This window comes from Mustela nigripes, chromosome 3, assembly GCF_022355385.1.
Source record: "Mustela nigripes isolate SB6536 chromosome 3, MUSNIG.SB6536, whole genome shotgun sequence".
NCBI classification, from domain to species: Eukaryota; Metazoa; Chordata; class Mammalia; order Carnivora; family Mustelidae; genus Mustela; species Mustela nigripes.
In genome coordinates this window covers 174,349,040-174,363,223 of record NC_081559.1, presented here as the reverse complement: position 1 = coordinate 174,363,223, position 14,184 = coordinate 174,349,040, and the positions used below count along the sequence as shown (strand labels likewise).

General features: G+C 37.3%; 1 protein-coding gene across 4 annotated transcripts in view; it reads left to right on the top strand.

Annotated features, from left to right (window-relative positions):
• TRPS1 (transcriptional repressor GATA binding 1) overlaps window positions 1-14,184 on the top strand; it is a 251,168-nt gene that overhangs the window by 64,655 nt on the left and 172,329 nt on the right. For all 4 annotated transcript variants that reach the window (XM_059395064.1, XM_059395065.1, XM_059395062.1 and 1 more), the window contains one exon: window positions 12,828-13,431. In XM_059395064.1, the coding sequence (XP_059251047.1) occupies window positions 12,828-13,431 (604 nt within the window). The remainder of the gene's footprint in view (window positions 1-12,827; window positions 13,432-14,184) is intronic.

The window sequence follows — 14,184 nt, the reverse complement described above, 5'->3', positions numbered from 1 at the left end:
TCAGTAACTAGAACTTGGTCAGTTCTCTTAATATTTCATATTTACTTAGGTTACCGCTAGCTCACATTTGACTATGTTCTATTCCTGAATTTGTTTCCCACACTCTTTTCTTTTTATTATTTATTATTTAATTAAACAGTGTACCCCTTCTCTTAATTGATTACCTACCATTCTCCTCATTAAAATTTTCTGTGTTATAACTTAGTTTCTGGAGTAAGTAGGAGTACTGTCTCCTCACAAAACAACTAGAATAGATAAAACATATTTTGCAAGGCCTTGCTGGACTTCCATGAATTAGAGAAATTTCTGAAGCTTTTCTTGTCTTCCGTTCACCAAGAGTGGACTAAACCCAGACTGGGGAGAAGTGAATATTAAGAAGGGAGTGTGAGGTTGCACTGAGGCAAATACCAGTATTTATGTAAGTCAGTCAGGAGACTGTGCCGGAGTTCCTAAGAGCGAGAGGCTGCTGAATCTGTTTCATGTTAAGCTGGACCTTCAAGGTGGCAAAAGTGGTGCCAAGTTTAGAGCCTCCTTCTGACTTCTTTCAGAAATAAACACATAGTTGTCTATATGAAATACTCTTAATTTTCACCTCCCTGGTATCTGTGGCAGAAGATAAATCTTAGATGAGCTCATTGTTATAGAATTTAACTATACAGGAAGGGATTTATACCATTCTATGGGAAATCAGTAGGAAATGCAAATAATGCATTTAGATACCCAGGAAGATGATAAGTTACAAGAGTATATTTTTAGTTGTAAGAAAGCTCTAAAATATAATACTTTTCAGTTATAAAAAATAAGTGTTTAAAGAAATGAAAATCAGATTTACAAATTGACCAAACTCCATAAGACTATGGAGGACTAGATACGTTCAGACTAGAAACGTTCAAAGGACGTTTGAAAGGACTAGAAACGTTATAGAGGACTAGAAATGTTCAAAAAAAGAAAGAAATAGTATTTTTTGAATTGAAAATATAATTGTTGAAACTTAAAATGTGGGTAGGTTCAATAACAGATTGGCAAGTGATAGAAGGTAAATGAATTAATCACAAGTTAAAGCTGAAGACATTAGCCAAAATATTTAAAAGAGGGGAAGGGGGTGGAAAGTATCAAAAATAGACAGTAGGTTATAGAAACATAACAAGCTGTTTTAACCTGCATCTCATTAGAGTCCCAGGAGAAAAGAATATAAAGAATGGAAGATAGGGAAAAATTATTTGAGGAGATAAAGGCAGATTTCTAGAACTGAAAGATGAAAGACATAAGCACACAGATACAGAAAGGCATAGCTTATACTAAACAGGGATATATGCAAATAAATTCAGTCATAGACATGTAGTAGTAAAAATTAAAATGCCAGAGAGGTTCTTTTAGAGCCCCTAGAGAGAAACAACGTATTAACTACTTAGAAATGACAATTAAGTTGACAGCAGACTTTATCAGCAACAATGGAAACCAGTAGAGGAAGGAATTCTGTGTAAGGTTTTGAAGGAAAAACAAAACACAAAATAATCAACTTAGAATTGCATACCTGTGAAAACAATTTTCCAAGAAAAAGCAAAGATATTTTCAGATAAGCAAAGATCAGGGAACTCTGGGTAAATCTAAACAACTATAGTCTGCCTTATATATGCAGTTAAAAGGAGATAGACTAAGGTGTTGGGTAAAACAATCATGTAAGTTTGTAGTGGAAATGATCACAAGTAAGGTGCTTTAAAGCCCTTGAATTGTCTGGAGTTAGTGAGTTACAGCTTTGCTCTGCATACTTGGAAACCCTTAAGGATAACCAGTGGAAGGATAGGAAGCTATAGGAAGAGTGGAACAACAAAATAAAATTCTATTTTCTTAAGAAATGGCATGAGAGGATACATAGGAAAAATGTTTAAATGGATAAATAGAATTGTTAAAGTAATATGGTTTAAAAAAACAAAAGACCAGCTATCAAAAATTTTAATGAATCTGGGTGGTTTAAAATTTCTACTTAAATAAGGTATTGTCGGGCTTAATAAAAAAGAAAATTCGACTCTAAGCTGTTTTCATAAGATGCACACTTAAAATATAAGTCTATGGAGAGTTTGTAACAAAAGAATAGACAGGGTTGCCTCAGTGGCTCAGTTGGTTGAACATCTGCCTTCAGCTCAGGTCATGATCCCAGGGTCCTGGGTTGGAGCCCCGCATCCAGCTCCCTGCTCAGTGGGAAGCCTGTTTCTCTCTCTGCCTGCCACTCCCCCTGCTTGTGCTCTCTCTTTCTCTCTCTGTCAAAAAAAAAATAAAATCTTTAAAAAAAAAATAGATGGGTTCTAGGCAATATAAACCAAAGGAATATTGAGATAACATTATTAATCTCATACAATTTAGATTTTAAGACAAAAAGCGTAGGAGGAAAAGGTCAGTACATAATGATAAGAGGTTCAGTTCTTGAGGGAGAGATAACAATTCTAAATATATAAAATATAAACAAATCTATATGTAAAACAAAAATTGACAACTGCAGGGAAAGTAGGACAAACCATAATCACAGTGGTAGATTTTAAGCAACTTTCTTACTAAAGGGTGAACAGAAAAAATTTTCAAAGTATAAAAGATTAGAACAACAAATTAACAAACTTGATTTAATAAAAATATGTCGATTGTGGGGCTCAATGGGTTAAGGCCTCTGCCTTTGGCTCAGGTCATGATCTTGGTCCTGGGATGGAGCCCCACATCGGGCTCTGTGCTCAGCAGGGAGCCTGCTTCCTCCTTTTTCTCTGCCTACCTGTGATCTCTGTCTGCCAAATAAATAAATAAAATCTTTTAAAAAAAAATGTCGATTTTGCATCCATCAATTTAGAGAATTCACATGCTTTTCAAGCAGATATAAAACACTTAGATATAAAACAGATTTCAGAATGAAGTATCATACAGAACATATCCTTTGACTCAGTGTAATTAAGTTGGATCTCAGTAACAAAAGGATAAGGCTAGATGAAGTTACATGAGGCAAATACAAATCAAAGAGAAAAGGAGGCCACTTCATTGCAGAAAACATAGATGTTAAAAAATTATAAATGGTAAAAATGGTCAATACACATGACTGAATAAAGTGAATTGGTGAATTCTGTCAACATGAGATGCTCATATTCCCAATAGAAGCATAATCACACTCCTCAGAAGAAAGTTTCTTTCATGAATACACTTGGAAACCTGTGCAGACATGTTCACAGTAGTGGTTTTTGCAAGCAGGACAACCAAAACAAAAATGAAAATAAAAGCAGCAGGGGCGCCTGGTGGCTCAGTTGGTTAAGCATCAGACTCTTGATTTCACCTCAGTTCATGATTTCAGGGGTGTGAGACAGCCCTGTGTCAGACTCCGTGCTGGGTGTGGAGATGAGGATTCTCGCTCTTCCTCTCCCTCTGCCGGCCCTCCCTCCTCGCACACACACATGCTCTTGCCCTCTCAAAAAACAAAACAACAGCAAAAACCCCAGAAAAAGTACCAACTAATAGTATATAGCTACTGGCATTAAATAATTTGTAGATTTTTATATAGTAGACTATTACACAGTAGTGAGTTTGAATAAATGACAGTTGAATACTACATGGATGAATCTTATAAGTACAATTTTGGCTGAATAAAAAGAAATTAAAGATGATTTGTAGCTGCATACCATTTTATGTGACTTCTTAAACTAGCAAATATATATATGTATATTTATTTGGTTTTGCTAGTATATATATATATATATATTCATTATATGTGTATGTTTGTCTATTCACATATATACCATGTATATTCATATCATTTATGTACATATATGGAACTATACCATTAATATAATTTTCTCTATTTCATCTCTGTCTCTCTCTCTTTATATATATACACACATACATGGATCTCTCTGCATTTCTCTGTATATATATATATATACACACACACACACACAAAGACACAGATGTATATCATCATAGTCCATGATTATATTCCAGTTTTTATTTTTTGTAAACCTAAATATGAATGTGTATATATATATATTTAAACATATACACATATACGTAGACTGTGTTATGACTAACATTGTATGATAACATTTTAAAATGAAAACAGAACATCAATTTTCATCAGTCCAATAAATATTTGAATAAGTGTTCAATCTCCCTTATGAGTAAATAACTACTTAAAAATCATTAATGTTATCATTGTCTATCTGCTTGTTATCTAGAATGTGAAGAAAATGGACATATTTTTGGGAGTATACGTGATAACAAGCATCTGTCCTATTTGGAGATTTATGAATGCATTTAAAATTGTTTAAACAGTGTTCGAATCTTTTAAACATGAAATATGTAACTCTGGTGGAAGGAAATAACTTTGGATACCATGGCTGGTCAAATTAAGGTAGCTACTGTTCAGTCTCTGCCTTAGCAGAGCACAGAAAGGAGCATGGACTGTGTGCTCTGCTAATTCTAAAGAACAGATTTTATGATAAGTACCTAATTATCAACACTTCTGAAAAAGCCAAGTACATAGTGCATTAGCACAGAGTTTCTCAAAATGCGAGTGCCACAATAGTTAAATTTACATTTGTGTACGTTAGATGACATGTTCTTTTAAACAATACCTAATAAATCAGTGGCCTGTAATTCCTTGAAATGGACCTAATAGTTCAAGTTGAGAATTCCTGTTGTGAGACACATTACCCAGGGTATTACTCCTTCAAGAAAATAACCCACAGTGGCACTACCTTTATTTGTATATATTATTAGCATTTCAGAGTTGATGGTCCTGAGGACTTTGTACAAGAACCATGATCAATTCCTGGGATAAAATAAAGTTTAGCCATGATTTCTATTTCATATCAATTTATAGAAATCTTTTCCCAAATGTTACTCGCTTTCTATTTTATGGGGAGGTTGGTCTCCCTTTAACACTTGGTTAGGGATATCTTCTTTTTGGAAGTGAATCAGTGAATCATAAATTGAGATTTTTCAGATATGACATTAGTTGTATTTTCTTCTGTTTTGTTCATTTTCACTTGAAAATGAAATGACCCTACACTCCCCTTAGGAAATCTAGTTACTCTAAAGGAGTAAACACCAATCAGATGATTTCAGCTTTTTTTTTTTTAAAGATTTTATTTATTTGAAAGACAGAGATCACAAGTAGGCAAGAGAGGCAGGCAGAGAGAGAAGGGAGGAAGCAGGCTCCCGGCGGAGCAGAGAGCTGGATACCAGGACCCTGGGATCATGACCTGAGCCTAAGGCGGAGGCTTTAACTCACTGAGCCACCCAGGTGCCCCATGATTTCAGCTTTAAAAATACAAGATGAGTGGATTGCATGGAATCTTCCTCAGAGGTCAGTTTATCTTACATTTTGCAGGCTGCTCCTCTGCACTTAACTAAGGCTGAATATTATTGCAGTTCCAGCTTCTAAAATTCATTGACCTGGTTATTCACCTGTAATCCCTTTTTTGTCTTTGTCCATCAGATACTCTCTTCGCCTGCTCTTAATCCCTCATTCTGCAGTGTTCATAATCTCGAGTGTGGTGTATGAGAGGCCTTGATACCAGCAAAATTACAAAATGACTAACTTTATTAGATACCAGATCTTTAGATCTATATTTAAATTAAACCACTGTCATTTACTGTTTTTCTGTGGTAGTTTGTCTTTAGGTGTTCAAGTCTATGATTACCCCCAAAATACCCTTCGAAGTCTAATTGGTTAGTATTTATGATCTACTCATTTACTTCCGTGCTCTGTTTAGTCACTGAAGAAGAACCAGATTCCAGCGGTTAAGAAGTACAGCTGTTTGGTAGAGGATGGCTTTTCTTTTCTTTTTCTTTCTTTCTTTCTTTTTTTTTTTTTTAAGATTTGTATTTATTTATTTGACAGAGAGAGATCACAAGTAGGCAGAGAGGCAGGAAAGAGAGAGGACGAAGCAGGCTCTCTGCAGAGCAGAGAGAGCCTGATGTGGGGCTCAATTCCAGGATCCTGAGATCATGACCAGAGCAGAAGGCAGAGGCTTTAACCCACTGAACCACCCAGGTGCCCCGAGGATGGCTTTTTAAATGCTGGCAGAAATCTCTGGGAGTTTACATTTAGAGGAGAAAAAGCATCACTCAGATCTGACTTCACATATATTGTGGGCTAGTTTATTATGAAAATAGAAATATATGTTTTATCAGAGTAAGTGTAATGATACAGTAGTATCTTTGAGCTGATCTTTTTCTAGGATCTAGAAAACCGCAGCCTATTATGAATTTTGAAAATAATGTGTAATCTCTGCTAATGAAGGAAACACTACTTCTCAGGCCACTGTCCATTGAAATATGGATGAAACTGAAATAAATGAATTTTTATAGCACATGAAAATTCTGTTAAGTAGGATAAGAAATAAAACATCTTTTTTCACAGAAATTTTAAGTCACTTGAATTAAGTACAATTTGGTCTTCTGTTAGCTTGTAGTTTTCTCTGAATGCTAGGGAAGATTGAGCTTTTCTATCAAATTTCTCTGATTCATGTCCTTGTTGTCTAAAATATTACACGAGACATGCTGATTTTGTGTAAATGTATCCTAAATATTGCATGGAACATGCTTACACTAAAATATTTGTTTTTTTTACACTGACCCTCAAATCGTCATTCTGTGTTTTAATCTGGCAATCCTGTGCTAGGGAGACATACGAAATGACATCTTTTTTCCCTAAGTAGCACGAGGAGAGTGTTTGCTCTGCGTTTGGCAGGAGCATATAGAATTTAAATTAATGCAGAGCACGTATGTATTTATATTAAGAAGAAGTTTGGTTAAATGTAGCTGGAAGTTCTAGGAGTTTTTAAATAAGAAAGAGTTTTTTTCAGAAAAGCCACTCAAAATATACTGTCTATGAAATATCTGTATATATTTCTCCTAAATATTTCTTTGCTGCTTTCTGATTCTACACATTAAATCCAGCACCCTGAACAGCCACAGAGCTGTGGTGGTTTATCCCTTTGGTTATTAAGTATGTATTTACTGTCGGTTGTTCTGGGTGGGGGTGGGTTCAGGGATGTGTGAACATTGATCTTGATCTTAAGGCAATTACCGGAAACTAGGACATACACAAGATTTTAATAAAAGGCAATGTGGAAGAAGTCCTCAGAAGAAAACAGATTTGGAGTAGCTCAGAGCGTTCTAGGCCTAGTCTTGGGTTGCATCATCTGGGAAGTTTGTATGGTTGAGCATGTAGATCTTGGGAAACGCAAGGAAGATTCTCTTGAACAACTTGGAGGTTTTCCAATTAATGCTGATAAAATGAAAATCATTTTATAGGTCAGAGGCGAGTCCAAACTAATGTATTTTCACAGTGACTAAACTTGTATTCTTCTGTAATGTTTCTTATACTAGGGATTAAAATCACATATTCAGGAATTATTGAGAGAATGACACACCTAAGAGAATACATGCATACCTTTCAGGAACTCCTGAATCAGCTAGTAACATGTCAGCTCCCAAGAGCACCCTCTTTCGTGGACAAGTGCTGAAGACTGTGTCATGTCCTCTGCATTCTATGTGAATTGACTTGTCTAGGCTTCAGATTCTTATCCCATGGAGCAGAGATGGGAATGCGTACTTTGTGTGATTGTTGAGGAACAAGGTATATAAATGGCCTAGCCGTAAAAATAGTGAAAGGTGATTCCCAAACAATGAAATTAAAAAAAAAAAAAAAAAAAGATGAATTCTTGTTTGGGGATTATGCTTGACAATGTTATAGTTGTAGTTTTAGCTTCCAAAGCTGTTAGTGTTGACTCTCAGAGGTACGTAATATTGTGTGTGCTTTACGAGGGAAGACGATGTTGCTCATCATAAAAAATTCATTTAAAAATGTTCTGTCAAGTGCTATGAGTTTGTGCCATACTAGTTAATACCCATCTTGAAGTTCTTTCTGACCATGGCTTCATGATTCTTGCTATTTACGGTGTGGTCTGGGGACCAACAGCTTCAGAATCATTTGGGATCTTATAAGAAATACCCAATATTGGGTACCATCCAGACTTTCAGAATAGGAATCTGCATTTCAGCAAGATTTCCTGGTGATTCCCTATGCATGTTAGAATTGGAGAAACACTGCTCTAGATTTTTTTAGTGTACGTTATTAAGGACTTTATGTGGCTCTCAGCTTTTGAAAGTGGAGTAATGTCTTTTTAACATATTTTCTACCATTTATTTAAGACTGATACTACAGGGAGAAAAGAATCTCTTCCGGTCTCTAGAGTCCTATGTAACAAATTGCCTTTTCTGCTTCACCTACTTGTGTTCAATGGCCTGAAAGATTGAGCAGTTTAGCAGTTTACTGCTTAATTGTCAAGCTTTACTCTCTTTTCATTAACAGTGGTTACACCCAGAAACTTGTGATTCTGAATAACAAAGCTGGTAAGGGCATTACCTGTGTTGCATTAAAGTCAGGAGGGGGTGGGGGATGCCTTGTGAGTGTGTTCCTTACATTGCTTAGAACCACAATGTATCTAATAATGGAGTTCATAGATTCTGGCCCCTGCATGGGTGTCACCTGGGGAATCTTGTTAAAAATTCAGATTCTCAGGTTCTTCTCCAGAGATCCTGATGCAGTCGGGCAACAGGAAGCACCTTGGACTCTGTATAGCTACGAAACTCCGCGTGTTTTGCAGACCATTACTGTAGTCAGTGTCTTCTGCTGCCAGATGATTAGTTTCCCTTCCTCTCGTGTTTTCATTTTCCATATTGTCAGTCGTTTCACACTTTTCTGTATAAAGTTAAAAATTTTGACTGTCAAGAATCAAAAAACAGAACGTTGATCTGGAATGTAGAAGCCCTGTGTTCCTGACTCGATGTAGATTCAAGGGACAAGTCACCATTTCTCCATTTTACTTATCTGTAAAATGGGCTTTCTACTTCAGTGAAAGGTGAGATCAGTTATGTGTGAATGCTTTGAACTCTTCAAAAGAAAAGGTGTGTGAGTTGAGCTTATTATTACAACTTTATTTTAATATCCTTCCTGTTAAGATGTGTTTTTCTTTTCACTGTAAAACCTGGTTCTCACCGAGAACTTAGCGCTGCAGTTTTGGGGGGAGAGTGGTGTTTGTTGTTGTTTTTTGGGTTTTTTTTGCTTTATGTTCATCCCTAGTGATCTCTGATGGCTCTTTAGCACCTGTCTCAAGGACGGTTTTGCCTGGAACAGTCAGATCAGGAGCTCCTCTGTGGGGCAGATCAGAACAGCTCTTTTTGAGACCTATCTGTCCATTGGGACAGGAACTTGGAATCAGAGAATGCCTAGAAGCCCCTGATACCTTGCCTGAGTGTGATACTTTGTGAGGAATTCAGTGCCTGGGCAGGGACCCAAGGCCTTTGTATTTTTAAGAGGACATACCAGTCAAGTTACTGGTAAGGGTTGCATGTGTTGTCTTTATTTGGTGGAGGGATAGGATGACTCAGGGACATTTCTAGATTGCGGAATAAGTCGATACCGAAGGCACGTAATCTGAATTACTGAGATGTATTACTAGATATATCATGATTCTAAACTACCTTAATGAATACACTCAAGGCATCTCCACTTCCCAGGGCTTTAATAAAATACAGGTAATGCCTTTTTCTATTTTTTTGTGATTCAGAATTTTAAGATTCTGGGTCTATTAATGACAAGAGTAAAGCTAGACAATTAAGCAAACTACTAAATTTCTCATTCCTTCAGGCTATTGAATGCCACTAGGTGAAGCAGAAAAGTCATAGAATATATTCTACCTGTCATTTGGTCTTAAACCAAAGGGTCTTCCAGGAAATCAACTTGGTTTTAAGAACAGTGTTCGTCACGGTTAAGATACATAGGGGAATGGAAAAGGATGATACCAAAGTGCTGCTAGTTTGTAAGTTTAAACTCCTTTGCACAAAGAGCATAGAATGCAGATTCACACAGGAGAGAGGGGCTTTATTTACTTTTAGGATTTATACTGGTGGACCCTTACTTATTTACTTACCTACTATAGGTGTTATTTACTTAACATTCATAAGAACCTATCAAGAGGCACTGTTGTTTTCATTTTGCCGATGAAGACATTGGGGCAAGTTTAGTAAATTATTTGAAGTCACACATACAGTAGAATACAGAGCCAAGACTTGAAATTCAGGCGTTCCCAGAGTCTACACTATTCAATGCTCCCATTAGAATTGAGATTCTGCTGTTTTAAAATATTTTGTTGCAACATACCCTAGGAAATTGTATTTCTTCTGTTGGGCATTGGTACTCTCTCCTTCCTCTTGCTGTAGAATTGTCTTTATTTCTTGATACGTTCACTGCAATTCTGTAGAAGTTTTAGACTTTAGAATTTTTTATACTCTTTGTACTTTTGGTTTTGTATAAAAGACCAGTTTGGGTAGAAGGAGCAGAGGCAATTGATAGTCTTACTTTATTAGAAGGGATTCCCCTCAGAGGTTCCAAACAGAGACCCCACCGTGTCAAGGAAACCATAAATTTAGTGCCATAATGGGCAGTGAACTCATTAGAACTATCTAGGGGTGAAGGTTGATCAGAGCTGGAAAATGTGCTTCCTGAAGCTTGTTTGTTTAATTTGCATGCCTCAATAGATTATGTGGCATATCTTCAGGATGGTATTTCCTGGGTATGTTTTGATCTTTATCCATCCTGATAAATCCATTTTTCTCTGTGATAATTAAACGTAGACATAGCAATTTTTTGTGAGGTTAGGAGTTTATCTCTCATTGGAGATATTCAAACATAGTTTTGCTGGGATGGATATTTATTTGAAGTTCCTATAGGTTCTAGGTCCTAGGTTTTGAGTCTTGTCTTTTGAACTTTGTGATCTGAATCCTGTTTGGGGATTTCTGGCCTTGAACTTGGGGCAAGATTCTTACTCTTGGACATAGACTTCTTCTTAAGGGTTAGGCTCCTTTCACTTGAGGAAATTAATTTTAATATTATATTTTTATGGTCGACTCATCATTAAATTATTTACCTTTGTTGTATTTCCTTTTGCTTAATCTTTAATACTTAAACAGTGAAGAAAAATAGGAGACAAGATAGAAAACAATCTTCTGTAAAAAGTGAAAGTTAAATATCCATATTTATTCAACCAAATGTAAGCTGTTAATGATAAGATAATTTTGTACTGCATTAAGTACTCTCGACAAATACTGAGATTTTGTTACATATCATAAGACCCTTGACTTTTGCTTACTTAAAATACGAACATTCTTTTGGATTTTAAGCCATCAGGTCTCATATAAGAATGAAGTTACTGAGTACAGAAACTGTTAAGGTCCCAGGTGACTAAAACATATATTTAACGATGCTCCTTCTGTGCCTGTAACTTTGCAATTGGTTCCTTTAACCTCTGAAGATACCTATCTGCCTCTTATCATGGTCTACAAAGCTCTAGATCACCCTTCTAGCTTGTCGATTGACATGTTTCCTCTTACTTATTCCTCTAAAGCAGCAGTGACCTCTGTTCAGTATTTCAGACTTGCTAGAATGTGCCTTCTCCCCCTTCCTCCTCCTCCAACAAGAATAGCTCCTTTTCATCCATTGGTTTTTCTCTCCCTCAGAAAGGCCTTCCTGGCTGCCCTACGCACCCCATCAGCCCCATTACCATCCCATCCATAAAAGTTCTTAGCACATACCACTCTTTATATTTATTTATAATCTAATGGGAGGGTCGCCCTTCCTGACTAGACTCTAAACACCAGGTAGACAAAGACTGGGTGTCTTCTGCATCCACCAGTGTGAACCCAGGGTCTGGCAAAGGAATTGGTGATGATCATCTACACTTATATGTATGTGCACATACGTGGGGGTAGCTTTAAGTAATAGTTCTCAAAACCTGTCTTGTTATTTTAAGTTGGCAACACATTGCATCAGTGGAGTAGCAGGTATTCCACATGGAGTTTATTTAGAGAGCCATACAAAGTTTTTATAAGTATGCCTTATTCCAAGTCACTTGTGTACCTTCCCAGTGTGTCTTTTAGGATACAGTACCTCTGTTCTTTGTTAATCAAATATTTGTCTTAATATGACCGTGTTCCGTCTTTAATAGCAGAGAATGCTATGAAATCCAACAATAAGTTCTTTCTGTTTTATGCCTTTTGAAAAGAATACAAACACACTCACATGTTCTTTATGAATGAATATATCCACACAACCCCAATCATGCTGCACACCCAGCAGACACCTCAATTTGTTGAATGTCCCTAAAGCCTCCTGGAAGAATTTGTCTTAAAAATCTTGAGCTTCCAGTACATCTTATTTACTAGATTATGTAGATCCGTCAGCTGTATTTCGTTACCTAAACTGATTTAAGTTGTAAGATAGAAAAGAACACTGTAATCAAGTGGAATTTAATATGTGTAAATGTTATAGAAGTAACACTGGAGATGCATTTACATTTATAATGAAACAATAGCGATTTAGTTTAAAAAAAAAACAGGAAGTGAAAAGTCCACTGATGAAATTAGTGTGAAAATATATGTGTCTCTTAAGTAATATAGAATTAGCGAACAGAGCAAGTCTTTCAGTAATAAAGCATACCAACCAAGTTTCAATGCAAATTGCTGGCGTGTGGACACATGGGGGTGTATATGTGTGTCTACCCGTTATGGTTAATCCATCGAAAGGGATTGTCACATTCTTTATATGGAACCAGAAATGCCAGTTAATTCCATTCCAACTTCTGGGTCTTGGGAATGGTGTATTTTGTCCTACCTATTATATTACGTGTGGTAAAAGTCAGGTCCTTAAAGACTGTTTTTTTGTTTTGTTTTGTTTTCTTTTTTTAAGCCCTTCCAAAGGCTAGATTTCTAATGACTGTTTCCTTCTCCAGGAGAGCCCACAGCTGCTACAAATGCCGTCAGTGCAGCTTTACGGCTGCTGATACTCAGTCACTACTGGAGCACTTCAACACTGTTCACTGCCACGAACAGGACATCACTACAGCCAATGGCGAAGAGGACGGTCATGCTGTGTCCACCATCAAGGAGGAGCCCAAAATCGACCTCAAGGTCTATAGTCTGCTCAATCCAGACTCTAAAATGGGAGAGCCAGTTTCTGAGAGTGTGGTGAAGAGGGAGAAGGTGGAAGATAAGGATGGGCTGAAGGATAAAGTTTGGACCGAGAGTTCAAGTGATGACCTTCGAAACATGACTTGGAGAGGGGCAGATATCCTGCGAGGCAGCCCATCCTACACTCAGGCAAGCCTGGGGCTTCTGACGCCTGTGTCCGGCCCCCAAGAGCAGACCAAGACTCTACGGGATAGCCCCAATGTTGAAGCTGCCCATCTGGCACGACCTATTTATGGCTTGGCTGTGGAGACCAAGGGATTCCTGCAGGGGGTGCCAGCTGGTGGAGAGAAGTCTGGGACCCTCACCCAGCAGTATCCTGCGTCGGGAGAAAACAAGTCCAAGGACGAATCCCAGTCCCTGTTACGGGTAGGAAGGTTTAATTTTTAAATAATTCACCTATGTTGAAGGGGAAATGGGAGGACACATATTCTCTACATTTAGTATCATTTAGTCTTACACCTGAAACTAAATGGTCTTAGTCTGAGGTCTTATAAGGCCGAAGTGGTGGAGAGTAGCGTGTATGTGTGTGTGTGTGTGTGTGTGTGTGTGTGTGTATGTGTGTATACACTCTACACGTCTGTGCTATGGTGGTGGACAGTCAACTTGTTTGCCACCGCTCTTAGCTCAGATTGGATGTTGGTTAATCATTCCTGGTGATTATGCAAAACACCGAGGCCGCATTTGGAGAAGGGAGGTTCAGAATCCCAGAAGATTGCACATCTGTTCCATTAAAATAGGTAAATGACTTTTAAATTTGAAGGTGGTGTCACACTGCATCTGGTTAACAGGAAAATTAGCAGAGATTTAAATCATTAGGAATGCAAAGCCTATGGTGAGAGGTTACTACGGAAATGTAGTTTTTTACAAACTGATGGTATAATTATGTACAAATGACAAGGCTTGTTGGTGATTAGTTACCAAAAAGAGGGGAAGAGATCAGGTAGACCCAAGTGTGAGTGGCCTGAAGAGCATCCCGTGCGTTTTATATGATCAGGCTTTCGTAGGGAGAAAGACATAGTTCCATGTGGAAAAATAAAACCTCTGACAACGATGAGATCCTTGCTCTCTCTCTATGTAGCAGTGTCAAGAAAATAGTCAGATTTTGAAAATTCACCAACT